This window comes from Blennius ocellaris, assembly GCF_963422515.1.
Source record: "Blennius ocellaris genome assembly, chromosome: 7".
NCBI classification, from domain to species: domain Eukaryota; kingdom Metazoa; phylum Chordata; class Actinopteri; order Blenniiformes; family Blenniidae; genus Blennius; species Blennius ocellaris.
In genome coordinates, this window is record NC_137656.1 from 21,490,977 (window position 1) to 21,506,077 (window position 15,101).

The 15,101-nt window shown below is 45.4% G+C and overlaps 1 protein-coding gene across 1 annotated transcript; it reads left to right on the forward strand.

Annotated features, from left to right (window-relative positions):
• The first annotated feature begins 789 nt into the window (after nucleotides 1–789).
• Nucleotides 790–14,987, forward strand: aebp1b (AE binding protein 1b). Its single transcript, XM_080499355.1, has 22 exons — nucleotides 790–1,624; nucleotides 2,825–2,995; nucleotides 3,083–3,145; nucleotides 3,948–4,418; nucleotides 5,138–5,212; nucleotides 5,753–5,818; nucleotides 6,081–6,152; nucleotides 7,943–8,014; nucleotides 8,123–8,232; nucleotides 8,642–8,781; nucleotides 8,971–9,055; nucleotides 9,156–9,300; nucleotides 9,397–9,485; nucleotides 10,470–10,593; nucleotides 10,862–11,058; nucleotides 11,185–11,361; nucleotides 11,545–11,708; nucleotides 11,862–12,472; nucleotides 12,562–12,701; nucleotides 13,680–13,779; nucleotides 13,874–14,040; nucleotides 14,114–14,987. The coding sequence occupies exons 1-22, from the start codon at nucleotides 1,372–1,374 to the stop codon at nucleotides 14,483–14,485; spliced, it is 3,864 nt and encodes a 1,287-aa protein (XP_080355481.1). The 5' UTR covers nucleotides 790–1,371; the 3' UTR covers nucleotides 14,486–14,987.
• The last annotated feature ends 114 nt before the right edge of the window (nucleotides 14,988–15,101 follow it).

Genomic DNA, 15,101 nt, shown 5'->3' on the forward strand with positions numbered 1-15,101 from the left:
GCTTTGTATAATTGTTGGCCTGAGCCAGCAGACCTAATGTATCTATCTTGGAAAGCTTCTTTCATTTGTCTTTAATTACATTCTTAAGGATTAGTCGAGAAATTAAAGAAAAATAGTCAAACTATTTAACTTGTCGTGAAAAAAAGCTCATGAAATTTTCATCTGGAGTTACATTTTCATGTCCAAATCAATCAATCATATCACCTTCTCTCTGCGGGGGGGGGGGGGGGGGGGGGAGATTGGATGATAACCTTGACCAGACGAGAGGTGAAATATTTAAAACATTCAGCACTTCAGGAGCCTGACAGGTTCTCCAAACAGCCCCCTGGAGAGGAGACGGGAGGGGGATGGCAAAGAAAACACCAAATCTGAAAAGGTTATAATTCTGTCATCTGCTCAAACAATTCTCTTGTCGTGTGTGTGTGAGTGTGTGAGTGTGTGAGTGCGTGTGTGTGTGTGTGGTGTGTCCCCCCCCCCTCTCCCCGCCTGCTGAACTCTCTTTCCAGAAAGAAGAAACTGAACTATACACACAACACTCTAGAGAAAAGAATGACCGAGGGCCACAACGAGGAGAGAGCCAACCAAAACAAGTGCTGGAGCTTTTCTATTTTACTCCTGCCTGTTTTCATTTTCTTTGACTATTAGTCCTGTTTGGTTTGGTTAAAACACACAGACCCTCGCCTCCACCCCCCCCCCCCCCCCCTTTTTGGCCCTTATTCTCCTCCTCCTCTTCTGGAATTCAACTTCCTAGGAGTCAGTCCTCTCTCCTGCTGTTCAGCTCTGTGGTGAGTCTGCGGCACAAACACTTAAGGAGTTGATCAGGAGACGCACACAAGGAGAAGTGGACCCTTCTTCTTTTTCTGACGCGAGCTGTACAGTTTGGAGCCTTACCTGCCCCCCCCCTCAACCTCCTGCCCACCTCTCATCTCTGGTCTGAGCACTGCACCTGTTGTGACTCGTCGGCCAGGTGAGGGGGATCCTCTGGCCTCAGCCCTGTTTTCTCAGCTGACCGCAGCCGTGGGGCATTTGGGAGCTCGGCCTATTCATTTGAAAGGATTGCCACTCGGTGTTGTATCTCTCTCCTCGTCTGCCTCTCCGAGCCCACCTCCTCCCCTGCCTCTCCCTACCCCCCTCCCACTGCAGCTCTGTCTCGCCCAGTCTCAGTCTGGTTGACACTGTGGCTGTGGGTACGACTGGAGCTGCTCACACACAAGTCAACGTGTGGATCCCATGGAGAATACACAGTGAGACTTCAATCTTCTGGAGCATAAGCTGAAATAAGGGTTGATAGAGTGAGAGAGAGAGAGAGAGAGAGAGAGAGAGAACTTAAACTCCAAACCAAAGGATTCTGCAGTTGGAAGAGCAGCAGGTATGAAGATCCAGACTGTGAGTGTGTGTGGGTCCCTGCTGGCCCTGTGCTGCCTGCTGGTGATCCCCAAAGGAGGGCAGAGCGCCGGGGGGATCGCCGCTCTGCGACTGTCTGAAGAGAAGGAGAAGGCAGAGAATCAGCTGCAACACGAGTCTCCGGATGACCCAGAAAATGAGCAGGAGCTTCTAGTGGAGGAACACCTCCTACAAAGGAGCATCAAGGCCAGAAAAGACATGGAAGGAGCTGCAGCAGCAGGTAAGTGCCGGAGAAGATTTCTGTTTGGAAGTTTACAAATGCAAACCGTTACTCAGGTGTGACACTAGAGTGGTGTTATGACATTTCTGGAAAGAGCAAGTGCAGACACGAATACAAGCTTTCACATCTGCCAGCTCCAGCGAGCTCGACGAAGCCCAGATGTTCACCTGTCCTCTGCTGCGTCTCCCACGGCACCGACTCAATGAACCACATGCAGAAGATGTAGACACTGGGGGGAGCATCTTGCGCACAGATTTCTAAGACACTGATCTTTTCCACTGCCTCCGTAGCCACACGCCTGCGTGATTAATGCTGACTCCGACGTACATTCACCGTGCAGGAATGAGTTTGAAGAGTTCTTCCTAAATGTCTCACACACACGAGTCCAAGTCATTAAGGGCTCCGCCGAGGTGAGAGTGAAATGTTTATTGGGTACCTGGACAGACTTTATGCCATTAAGACTGAACTGTAGTAAATGGAGCACAACTAATGGAAAGAGAGAGACGTGTTTTCCATGACAGTGTCTGAGGACTTCAGAATACCTCAAAAGGAAATACTGATGGACCTCAAGCAACCACTGAAATGCATCTGGCAGATTGTCGCCGGCAGCACTGCGTTTCTGACAGTGCAGGGAGGAAACAGTTGCTCACTTCCATTTTCAAAAGACTCGCTCATGAATTATACAAGCAAAACTACAACCTAATTGGTTTTTTTTTTTCAATGTGTATATGCAATTTTGTGACCCCTTAACCCCGTCGAGGACATATGGATAACAAATTTATTGGAGAGTACAAAACAAACTCTTTTGAGAACATTTCACCTGGATTTCTATGAAAAGTTCACATTCCATTCTATACACTACTGAATGCTGCTATCTTAGACTGATGTCTTTTATTAGTTTGAAAACAACAACCTAAAATATAACTCAATGGATGCACTGACTGTATTGTATGTGTTGCATCATGACTTTTATGTATTAACAACTTTAATTTCATTATGGATTGTTCGGAATACATTTAGAGGCTATCTAATATGATCACTTGTTCAAAGAGTATTGGAAGTCGCAGGTCTACCTGAATATTGTTGGATTATTCAACAGCCAGAAGTCAAGATAGAATCAACAGAGTTCTGGTTACAATTGCTTTAACTGAACGAGGTGTGGAAAACCTCCCTCCTCTCTTCTTGTCTTGGCTTTGACAGGTATTGTGGGCAGGGTGAGGAGAGCACCACAGGAAGGCAAGAAGAAGAAGAAGAAGGACAAGAACAGAGAGCCAAAGGACCCAAACGCCACTAAAAAACCCAAATCTGAGAAGAAGGGGAAAAAGAAGGACAAGCAGAGAACGACCACAACTCTTCCGCCCACCACTACACGTGAGCAGAGAACCAAGAGGCAACGTCGGTGAATGAAATGTTTCTTGTTGACTGAGAAATGTTAACTTTGGTTTTGAATGTTTTCAGCAATCCCGACTGAACCGCCAACTGAACCAGAATCATACACAGACTACTCGTATCCTGATATTGGTGAGTGGCAGACATCTGAGAGGTTTTGCAGTCGATATTTCTGAGTTGCGGTGTGACTTGACGCTGTCAGTCAGGATGTTAGACCTGTTTTCTGTCCTCACAATGGCGCCTGATTCGACCTGACGAGGCCTCATTACCAATAGCTCAGGGCAGAGGTCTGCAACCTCTGCATCCAAACGAGACCCCCCCCCCCCCCCCCCCTCCCCCCCCCCTCCCACCTACTAGAATTTGTCTGTGGGCTACGAAACATATTCAAAACAAGAATGATGCAACAAATAAGTATGTAAGTGAAAAAGTTTGGAAACAGCGTGGTCCTGCTCCTGTCCTGATGAGCTCGTACTAATATCTTCTGTGGCTTCAATGGAACATGGAAAGTTGAGTGTTACATGGGAAATTCTGCAGAAGTAGAGGGGAAAGACGCAATGATTTACAGTTCCAGATGTCAATAGATTAATAAAGACATGGTTTTGAAATCTGTGCTCCATTTGATTAGATAGACCCTGTATCTTTACTCCAGACAACTGGAACCCAAACAGATTTTCAGCGAATAACCTTCCTTCTTTAAATGTTGCTGTAAACTGGTGAGAAGGTTTGAGTCCTGCTGACTTCACTTCACTCCCACTGACAGTTACTGAATCGTGCATTTAGAAAAAAAAGACCAGCTTGTTGTTGGTCCAGTATGAAAACAAAGCACTGCCAAATAAAAGGGTCCATAAAAACAACCCCGGGCCTCATAAAGCCGTCTCTCGTCTAGACATCTAAGCCTGCCATCAGCGAGCCTGACCATTTGTTCTGTTGACAGACACTGATTATTGGAAGCCTGACGACGACTACTGGGAAGCCGAGGCCACCGCGTCCAGTCCGCAGGCCGAGACCTCAATCACAGATCCTCCAGACGACTACTGGAAGCCAGATGAGGAAGATCCAGCTGCTCTGGTGACAGATGGCTACGATGACTACTGGAAACCAGAGGAGAAGGAGCCTTCACCTTCTGTGCCCAACATCTATGATGACTATTGGAAACCAGAGGAGAAGGAGCCTTCACCTTCTGCGCCCAACATTTATGATGACTACTGGAAACCAGACGAGAAGGAGCCTTCACCCTCATCGCCCAGTGTTTATGATGACTACTGGAAACCAGAGGAGAAGGACCCATATCCCTCTGCCACCGATAACTATGACGGCTACTGGAAAGAAACGGAGACGACACCCGCCGCCCCGGAGGTTGATGGAAAGGTCGGGACAGATGACAACGATTACTGGGAGCCCACATGTATGTATGGGTCCTTTTCTTCTCTCTGCTTTGTTTTCATTCAAGGATGTTTGGGGTTGTAACAGTTTATAAAACCCGAACAGGATGAAACACCAACAATCTCGGTGGGAAAAACACAAGGCAAGAACAAAAATAACAATCTGGCTAAAAAGACAATTTTTGAAACTTAACTGCTTCTGGTATATTTTGCCCATCAGAGTGTATTTACTCAAAAGACTGAATTCAAAACAAAACAATGTAGAAGCTGAGAAAATTGACTAAAATATGCAACTTTTTTTTTTTTTAACTAAAGCCAGCTTCATCAATACCTCGTCACAACTTCCTTTTCAATGTGATTAATTTTCTGTATCAGACCAGTGTTGTGTGCAAACTTTTTCCCAAACTCCTTGATTTATACTGTTCAACATACATACGCAGACCAAATATTGAACACCTTTATTATGGTTCTGTGGCCTTTTCAGCCGAAGTCGAAGGAACTTTTTTTCCACAGCTGGAAACAGTGTGGCCCTGAGACACGCGCTCTCATTACGCTGTCTTTCCACCATAATGTACTACCTACACTCTTCCAGCATTTCCACTAATTTTGTCACACCGGGCCCGTCTTACCCTTTCTCTTACTTTCTCCTATTTCTCCATCTGTTAGTAACCTTTGAATCATATCCCACACTTTGCCTTTTCGATAATCGTCCCTCTACATTTCATTTTCTTTCCATTTGCAGTTGAGCTGCCAGACAACCTGCCGTTTCCTGATGGCAAAGAGGTCAGCCCTGAAATAATAATAGAAACTCTACCAGGTAAGAGCCAATCACTCAAACATGTTAGAAGTTTAACTAAAAGTGATCAAACGTTCAGCCAGATAGTTTTACGATACAAAACCCAACAATAAGAAGTAAAGTGCACATTAAAACATCTGTTCCATCTGTGCCTTCATGTGCAGAGGAGCACATGTGAAGAACATTACAGAGTCCGTGAGTTAAAGCTGCCCTTCTTGCGTGGGTTTGCTTCACGTCACAGTCAAGAAGAACTTTCCATATTTTTGTTGTGGCGTCAAGAATTAAGTAACAAGCTGTGTCATCAGATCCCAGCTCAGTTCTTCTTCTTATAAATGTGAATTAAAGATTTAACAGCTCTATTACATGGCAGGCGTCAGTGGAATCCTAATATGTAGAGCTCCTCTTGTGGTTTTATAATTCAGGGCAGTGCTAACGTGTAAAATTTAGCAGAGTGAACCACATCATCTCATAAAGTTGTATGTGTAATGCAAAGGCATCTGTAAATCATTGAATGAAATGTGTAACTTGATGTCTTGGGTTTTGTTTTGCTTTTTTACACAGAGGAGCCGACCGTGGCTACACCTTATGAGGAGACGTGGTACGATGACTACGACGAATACGGAATGAGTGCGTGCACACATGGCAAACATATTCAAACACTAATCTTTTCTCTTGGATTAATTTACTAAGACACAAATGAGTGTAGCCTGCACCAGCAAAGCGCAGGTGAAAGGGGATAAACAGCAGTCAATGTAAAAATGTTCAAGATTTGCAAAGACCCCTTGCCACCTTTGAACTGTTTATGAATCCTAATGATACACACGGTACAGTCTGGTCTATTTGTAGTTTCCGCTTAAACATTATCTGTGATTTTCTTGTTTTTCTACAGGGAAGAAAGAGGACAAATGGATGGAGAAGGAGCGAGAAAGAGCAGCAAAAGAAAGAGAGAGGGAAGAGAAAGGTAAGAATATCCAGCTGTGGCTTTTCTTGCATAACAGTTTTCTGCACAATCATGTCAGATGTCATTCAATACTGCAGTTGCCAAAGCAAAGAATGTGATCTGTGACCTGAGTGCAAAAGTACTGACAGATAACAAGCACAGTACTCCAACATGCTCACTCCCCTTTTTCACATTTCTCTTATAAGAGTTTGCAGATGTTGCACTCCCACCGTACAAGTGTGTGGGTCTGTGGAGCTTGCTTAAACTTGCATGACAGGGACAAAAGTTCATCTTATCGAAACAAAAATGAAGATCAGGCATGCAAAATATTCGGAAATCCCCCCATGAGCTGGACTGAAAAAAATCGAAAAAGGATCCGTGTGCATCCGATTAGAGTTAGTGATTAACAGAACCGGGTTGGAGCGATCGGGCCGGCAATGAAATCCTCTCTTTGCTTCTACGTGTCTGCTGCATGTCATGAGGTCAGCTGGTGGTCGAGGAGTCAATGATGTATGACCCTGTCAGGACTGGTGTCAGAAGGTCACTTCCTGAGTTCATGGGTCACTGCAGTCAAGGTTGAAAATGAAAAGAGCCTGACTTGAAGCATGAAGCAAAAAGGAAAAGTTGTATGGTCTTTCTGGGGCATATGAACAAACCTGCAGGTTCAAATGGGAGTTGATGGGTGCATGCAGTGGTGTTTTACATATACTCAGTCTACACTTGAGTTCAAGTTCACCTTATAAAAACGGTTCTGTTTAGAGATGTCGGCTCAAACTGCTAAAAAAAAAAAAAAAAAAAAATTCCCATCTCTGAAAGGCACTGTTTTAAAGACATTTTTATTGGCCCATTCCTTCAGACTGTTAACATCAAACACTCCTCCTACATGTGGTCATAAATGGGGGGGGGGGGTGCGTCTCGCTGTTCTGGAAGTTCAGTTTAGTCATGTCACTCAGTTCTTAATGTCACAGACATCTCATTCAGTGTGAAAGCGGCGTAGAGGTTAGCTTTGAGGCTCTATACTACATTGCAAATGTATCATTATCACATACAGTCCAAAAACATGCATATGTTTAATTTATTACTTTAAAATGCCTGCAGGAGTCACAGTGTGTGATTGTTTACATTGGTCCTTGCTGGGATGGATGGATGGATGGATGGATGGATGGATGGATGGATGGATGGATGGATGGATGGATGGATGGATGGATGGATGGATGGATGGATGGATGGATGGACTATAAGATACAACAAAGCAATATGCTACCTTCATCCAAATGAAAAATGTATAAACAAACTAAACTGTTCGAGTAAAGAAATCAGTTGTTAAAAGAAAAACTTGCTAGAAAAACTAACTTCAGTACAGTAACGTGAGTGTGTGTGTGTGTGTGTGTGTGTGTGTGTGTACTGTAGACAAATGACCTTACGACATGGTTTACAGTGTAAAACTGTCAGTAAAACATCTGGCGTCTGTGCTCCCAGCAGTAAACTACAGTGTGTCAATTCCCCACATGGTTTATGCGTCAAAATATGAAAAAAGAATGGATCTTTGATTCTGGAGTCTTCTTCAGCCGTAAACCTCTGAGTCAGGATGGTCTCTGTATTTTATTAGAGCTCGGTCACACTGGAGCCAATCTCAACATCTGGGCTTCTCCTGAGCTCCAATTCCTCCCGGGGATTTCTGGCATAGAATATGTTTAAAACGAGGATGTGTTCCTAGATCACTCATGGGCAGAAAGAGAGAGAAACAGAATTTTCAGCCAAGACGGAGCAGTTTTGTTCTGTATTACGACCATTTTTCTGAATTTTGACAGAGAGAGTGCAGAAGCTGAAGGAGGCAGAGGAGCGAGCCAGGAACAGGCCACGTGTCTTCAAAGAGCCAAAGAGTGAGTCAACATCGGTCTGGATCTGGCGCACGTTCATGCAAACAAGTTCATTAATGTGAATAACACCACATTTGTCTTCCTTTTGCTGTGTATCTGTGTATGTGGTAGAGTGTCCTCCCCTGGGAATGGAGTCTCACAGGACAGAGTCAGACCAGCTTACAGCCTCCTCTGTGTCTCAGTATAGATTTGCGCCTCAGAGGGCGCGCCTCAACATGCAGGTACACAACAATCACAGTAGACTGGCTTCATTGTCAACAATTAGTTACACTGGAGCCATCACTTACACACAGCCAGACTTTGAAATAACCACCGGCTACCGGCAACACCAGAAAATACTGCTTTTGTTCAGTCTATCACTTCTATTAGTTTCTTTTGCAGTTTGTCAGCCCATCCTATAGTCAAATAATGTATTTTACAATGAAATAATTTCTTTAATAGATACATCTGCTTTTCCACTTCACACTATGATGATTACATCTGTGTAAATGAAGTTGCCTTGCAAGTCAATGCATGATAAACAGATATTTTCTTTAAACTTGTACAGTAGTTAAATGCAAAGGCTCGGGTTACAAATGTCAATGGATGTGAGAGCTCAGCCGCATTTGTTCGGGTCTCGGTGGTTCCCAGGGCTCAGACGATGAGGACAGCATGAGAGGGGGAGGGTGGTGCGCAAACGCAGAGGACAAGATCCACTGGCTGGAGTTCGACGCTCGCAAGGAGACAGAGTTCACTGGAGTCATAACTCAAGGAAGAGACTCCCATAATGAGTGAGACACACACACACACACACACACACACACACACACAGTTTATGTTGCCTCTGGTACCTGCGATCAGCTTCAGCCGCCCATGACCCTGAATTGGATGAAGTGAAAATATACATTGGATGAATTCAGACAACAATCCAACATCATGGAATTCAGACAACAATCCAACATCATGTTTTGTCGTTTCAGGAGTGACTTCGTGACGTCCTACTTCCTGGCTTTCAGCAACGACAGCAGAGAGTGGACCACTATTCATGATGGATACGCTGACTGGGTGAGTTTCTATGGTTGTGTCACGCCATTTCTTTTCTCCAGTGTTTGACGCATCCCTTCCTGGTACTTCATGTTTCTCCCTCTAACCTCCACCCGTCCAGTTGTTCTTTGGAAACAGCGACACGGACACCCCCGTGATGAACCAGCTCGCGGAGCCCGTACTGGCCCGCTACATGCGCATCATCCCTCAGAGCTGGAACGGCTCGCTCTGCTTGAGGATGGAGATCCTGGGCTGCCCCGTACCCGGTGAGGCCCGCCACCTCCAGTCATACTCCGACAAGCACAAAGTGAAGCACCTACATTTTTCATATTATAGTTTTCTTCTTCTTTTTTAACCATCAGATTCCGTCAATGTCCAGTACAGACAAAATGAAGTGACTCCAGTGGATTACTTGGAGTTCAAGCACCACAGCTACTCACAAATGGTTGCAGTGAGTATGACCATCTGCTCGTGGGTTTGGATTTAAATCCTACAAAGATATTTGCTATTTTAACTCCCAAACACTAAAGTGTTCCCACAAACAAATAAAGGCGTTGACACACAATTTACAGTATGCCAGAGATACTAAACACTGTGAACTGTAAACTTGTGTTCCTGTGTTATGATGAAATATGTAATTTTAGATGTTAAGGCTGACGATGATAGCAAATTAACAAAAACAAACATTGTATGTGTTTTTTTTTTTTTAAGTGCATTGCGTAATTTAATGCTTCCATTCCGTGCTGTTAAGTTTCTCCTCCCTTTGTACTGTACATGCCTGTGAGTTGGAGCTTTACAAACTACACAGGCCACGGTGCTCATTTTCACAATCCTACTGATTATGACTCTAACAAACATTCAGAAGCATCGGCAGCCTAACCGCTGTCACGGCTCCATATGTAACTGCCTCCATCCTCTGTTATTTGCTCTTATTTGTCACACTAATTTATTCGATAGAAACAGTGCTCACCAATAGAACTAAACCGTGAATGAGCAAGGAATGTTATTTTAAAACATATACATACAAAAAGGAGATTAGTGCAAACATTGAAACTGCACTCTTTCCATTTCAACTTACAGATATAGATAAAATAAGACAAAAGTAAATATATTCACAGAGAACATATCCGCTAGCCTCTCGGCAGTGTGAGTATGAACATTATATAAGGCAGGTGTAGCTCTCCTGTCTACATCTCCCACTTTTGTAAGAGCTATTTCTGCCTCACTCATTCACATTGTCCTTCCCCACTTTGCTCCCTATCACAACCACTTACTCTCTGCTGCCACCCCCCCCCCCCCCCCCCCCCCCCCCATGCTGCTCTTTTCTGCCATTTTATTTTCAGTTCGGCTTGAAGTTTGAGTTTGCCTTGGAGATAATTGCAAAATATGCACAGCACATCTCCCACTGACTGTCTGTTTCCTCTCACGTGTTCAGCTCATGAAGTCAGTGAATGAGGAATGTCCCAACATCACCAACATCTACAGCCTCGGGCGCAGCTCCAAGGGACGGGAGATTTTGGCCATAGTCATTTCTGGAAACCCCACCGAACACGAAATAGGTGAGAACGCCAAACAGTGCAGATACAACGGTCTGTATGGCAACAACATGTGTTTCCCCATTTATGAGCAATACTGGAAAATATGTTTTTCATTCCAAAACAGCTGTTTTGTCTCAAATGTTCCCGACGTCTCAGATGTTGATCAAGTCAAACTTTGCAGAGCCTTGTTTTCCACACTGTTGATGCCCTGGTCTGAATCCCGACACCAGGTGCGACACATCAGATTGCAGTTAACAGAAATTACAGTCCTGCCCTGTTGCCTCTGCAGGTGAGCCTGAACTTCGCTTCACGGCCGGTTTCCATGGCAACGAGGTGGTGGGTCGGGAGATGCTCCTACTTCTTATGCAGTACCTGTGCAAGGAGTATAAAGACCGAAACCCCAGAGCCCAACGTCTGGTGGAGGGAATCCGCATTCACCTGGTGCCCTCGCTCAACCCAGACGGACATGATGAAGCTTTTGAAGTGGTATTGAAAATAATAATAATAATATTGTTCTTTTTCAATAAGTGAAATAGAAACATGCATGAAATGTTGATAGTCATGGGGAGTAACCTGTGCCAATATGTCCTTCATACAATTTTCCCCCTGCAGGGATCAGAGCTGAGCAGTTGGACCACAGGACACTTCACCGAGGGCGGCTTTGATATCTTCCAGAACTTCCCCGACCTCAACAGTATCCTGTGGGATGCTGAAGACAAGGGCATGGTGCCCAAACTCACCCCCAACCATCACGTACCCATACCAGAGAGCTATGAAACGAACACCTCGGTAAAGAAACAAGAGATGAAACATTAAGATGATTATGGATTCTGGCAATACACAACTTTCATTAAAGGCCACCATAGTGGACCATGGAATATGAATACACAAGACATTCTTCCTTTACAGACATAGTTGTGGGTTGACTTCTCTTCCATTTGTGTGATCATGATCTTCCTTCTTTTGTTGCAGATTGCTGTGGAGACCAGGGCCATAATCTCCTGGATGAAAAGCCATCCATTTGTGCTGGGTGCAAACTTCCAGGGTGGGGAGACAATTGTGGCCTATCCTTATGACAGCTTACGTCTCAACAATCCTGCTGACAGCCACAAACCCCACAGTCGCAAGAAGAGACAGTGAGACAGTTCATTTCTTTTTTGTGTGCTTGTGCCCGGCGGTTGCTCCCTGGGTCCTGTACTTATATGTACACGTTCAAATCTTTTCACATTTTTTTGTGCATTTGTCAAACACAACAATATCAAAGAGGTTGAAACAATCATTCCTCACAGGTATGACGAGGAAGGCTTTGATGTGACCGAGTGGGGAAGAGGCTACCATGAGGAGCCAGAAGAAAACTGGAGGGGCAGGGGCTACGCCGAGCCAGTGGAGGAGCGGCGGGGGCATGGCTACGATCACAGTTATGACCGTGGGTACAACCACGGCTATGACCAGGGGCACGGCCAGGGTTATGACCGCAGCCAGGGCTATGAGCACGGCCAAGGGTACCAGCATGGTCAGGGGTACGACCACGGCCAAGGGTACGACCACGGCCAGGGGTACGACCACGGCCAAGGGTACGACCACGGCCAGGGGTACGACCACGGCCAGGGGTACGACCAAGGCCAGGGGTACGACCACGGCCAGGGGTACGACCACGGCCAAGGGTATGGAAACAGGGAGGAAGAGGAGGATGACAGAAGAGGTGGCAGTAACCAGTATGCAGAGCCTGAAGACGAGCCGAAAGTGATCGCAGACGAGTCCCTCTTCAGGTGGCTGGCCGTGTCCTACGCATCCACACATCTCTCCATGTCACATAACTACCTGGGCTCATGCCACGGAGACATGACCACGGGGGGCCAGGGGATCATCAACAGGGCCAAATGGAAACCTGTCACAGGCAGTGAGTAGTGGAGACTGCAATGGCAGCACCCCCTGCTGGACAGTACGTGCACCACAGTGTCTGAGGTCAGCGTTTGATCCTCTTCTCAGGTATGAATGACTTCAGCTACCTGCACACCAACTGTTTCGAGCTGTCCGTGTTCCTGGGCTGTGATAAGTTTCCTCATAAGAGTGAGTTGGTGTACGAGTGGGAGAAGAACAGAGAAGCAATGCTCATCTTCATGGAGCAGGTCAGTCACACACAAACACAGAACACAACTGTTTGTGGCTGCATTGAGGGCAGAAACTGCATGAATGTCCATCTCAACATGATGACTTTTGTCTGATTTAAACTCTGAAGAATTAGGAATCTGCCTGGAACTGTCGTTGTAATTGTCAATGTTACAGTTTTACATGAAAATGACACTAAAAAGACTATTTCCTCATAAATTCATCATGGATATCAATGCACAACAGACATGAACATACTGGAATAATGTGACTGTGGAAGGTGAAGTCTGTGAGGTTGAATGAAGATGAACCCAAGTGATTCAGAACTTCAACACTGACAGAGGTTGTTGGCATGAGGGACAGAAATTGTGTGACAAATGTTTTATAGCTTTTAAGTCTCTGAGGCAGCTCAGAGTCTATCCTTTTCAATAAAAAGTAAGATATTTTCCTCTATACACACTATATTCATATCCATTTCAAGCAAATTGGGACTTTGGATTAATTTTTTTTTTTTAAATAAACAAGGTTTTTTTTTTCCATTCATCTTAAGCAAACTTTTTTTGTGTGATAGGAGTACTAGTCTAGATAGAACATGCACCCTCCAGACAGGGAGGCCCTGTCTAGATCTGAACCTCTCCCCTTCATGTTGTGACCGTGCTAACTAACCACTACACAACCATTCTGCCCAAACAGCCTTTAGCAACACTTAGACTGTTGAGCCCATACTGTAGTTATCTTGAATTACAAGGCAATTCTATTTACCAGAAATCTCTTCCTGTTTCGGCAGAGCTGTATAAACACAGCTGCGATGTAATTCTCACCTTCACAATTGTAACCGAGTGAAATATGCCTTTAAAAAAAATGTATTCATGAAAGAGCAGAAAGATTAATTGTACAGAGCAGTGACAGACGTGCTATTTAAGCGCGGCAACGTGAGCTTGTTTGTGATTATATAGGCGGTTGGCTTCTTCACTAATTCTCTGACACCTGCTCTTCAGGTTCATCGTGGCATTAGAGGGGTGGTGAAGGACCAGCAGGGCAACGCCATTGCAAACGCCACCATATCTGTGGAGGGGATAAACCACGACGTCACCACAGGTCAGCCTCCTGCTCAAAGCACGAGTCAATTCCTCTCCTCTTTGGCTGCTCCTTTCAGCGTATCACCAACCATCTCCCTTTTGCTTTATTGTAGCGCCCACTGGGGATTACTGGCGCCTGCTAAACCCGGGGGAGTACCGCGTGACGGCTCGGGCCGAGGGCTTCTCCTCCGTGACGAAACTGTGTGTGGTTGGTTATCAGGCAGGAGCGACTGCGTGCAGCTTTAACCTGGCCAAGTCCAACTGGGACCGCATCAAACAGGTGAGACCGTCCTCCCCTCATTTCACACTGGACCGACGGTACTTGATTAAAGTGCCTCAATTCCCCCCTGCAGATAATGGCGCTCCATGGAAACAAGCCAATTCGACTCAGCTACGGCAACAACAGAGTACAGCACCCTGCAGGAGGCAACGGCCACAGGCGTGTGGTCGACAGCAGAAACGGGCTTTCCCCCAATCCACAGCCCAGTGCCGAGAGGCAGAGGAGGCTCCGGATCGCTCGTCTCCGCCGCCTCCGGCAGCTGAGACTAATGAGGCTCAGATCCACGACGACGTTACCCCCGACCACCACGATCCCCACGACGCCAGAGACCACGACGGCCTGGTACGACTCGTGGGTCATAGGGGAGGGACAGTCGTCAACGCCTGGTGGGTTCACAGAGTCCTTCCTGGATTACAACTACGAATACAAGATTGATGACTATTAACACAAACACACGCGACTTGTTTCAGTTTAAAAACCCACCCTCTCCTAGTAGTACGTCTCATTACCAGGTTGTACCGTCAACTGTTTTAACAGTCAAACAAACCCTGTCATTGTACGGCATAAACAATGAGAATGTAGGAAATTAACTCCATTAAAGATAGTCTGTTACTTCACACTTCACACTGAGACCTCTTTTACAGGAAAAGACCCAAAGAGTTTCTCAGTTGGAAGTTTCACACTGCACGTTTCTGACTCTATCAGTCCTTTAATGAATGCTTTTGGTTTGGCTTCATGAAAAGTTGTTTATTGTGGATGAAGAAACAGCTGGATTATTTACAGTCCTCCTTCACGGTAGAAATGTTTTTACAGTATCTATCATGGAAAATGTGTGAAAAGCAGGTCACGGTTGGTAACAGACAGAGAGGACGAGTTTTCTGTCATGTTTCCTCAGACACAGCTGAGGTAGAAGAGTTATTTTTCGAATAAAGGCTTGTTAATACACACGTGTCTCTTCCTGTTTTTGTCATAGCACCTGGTGTCTGCTAGTGACAACTGTGTGTTGTGTTTTCTCTCAAAGCTTAATACAAAGAAATTGCCTGACAGGTTGCAGCAGGAGG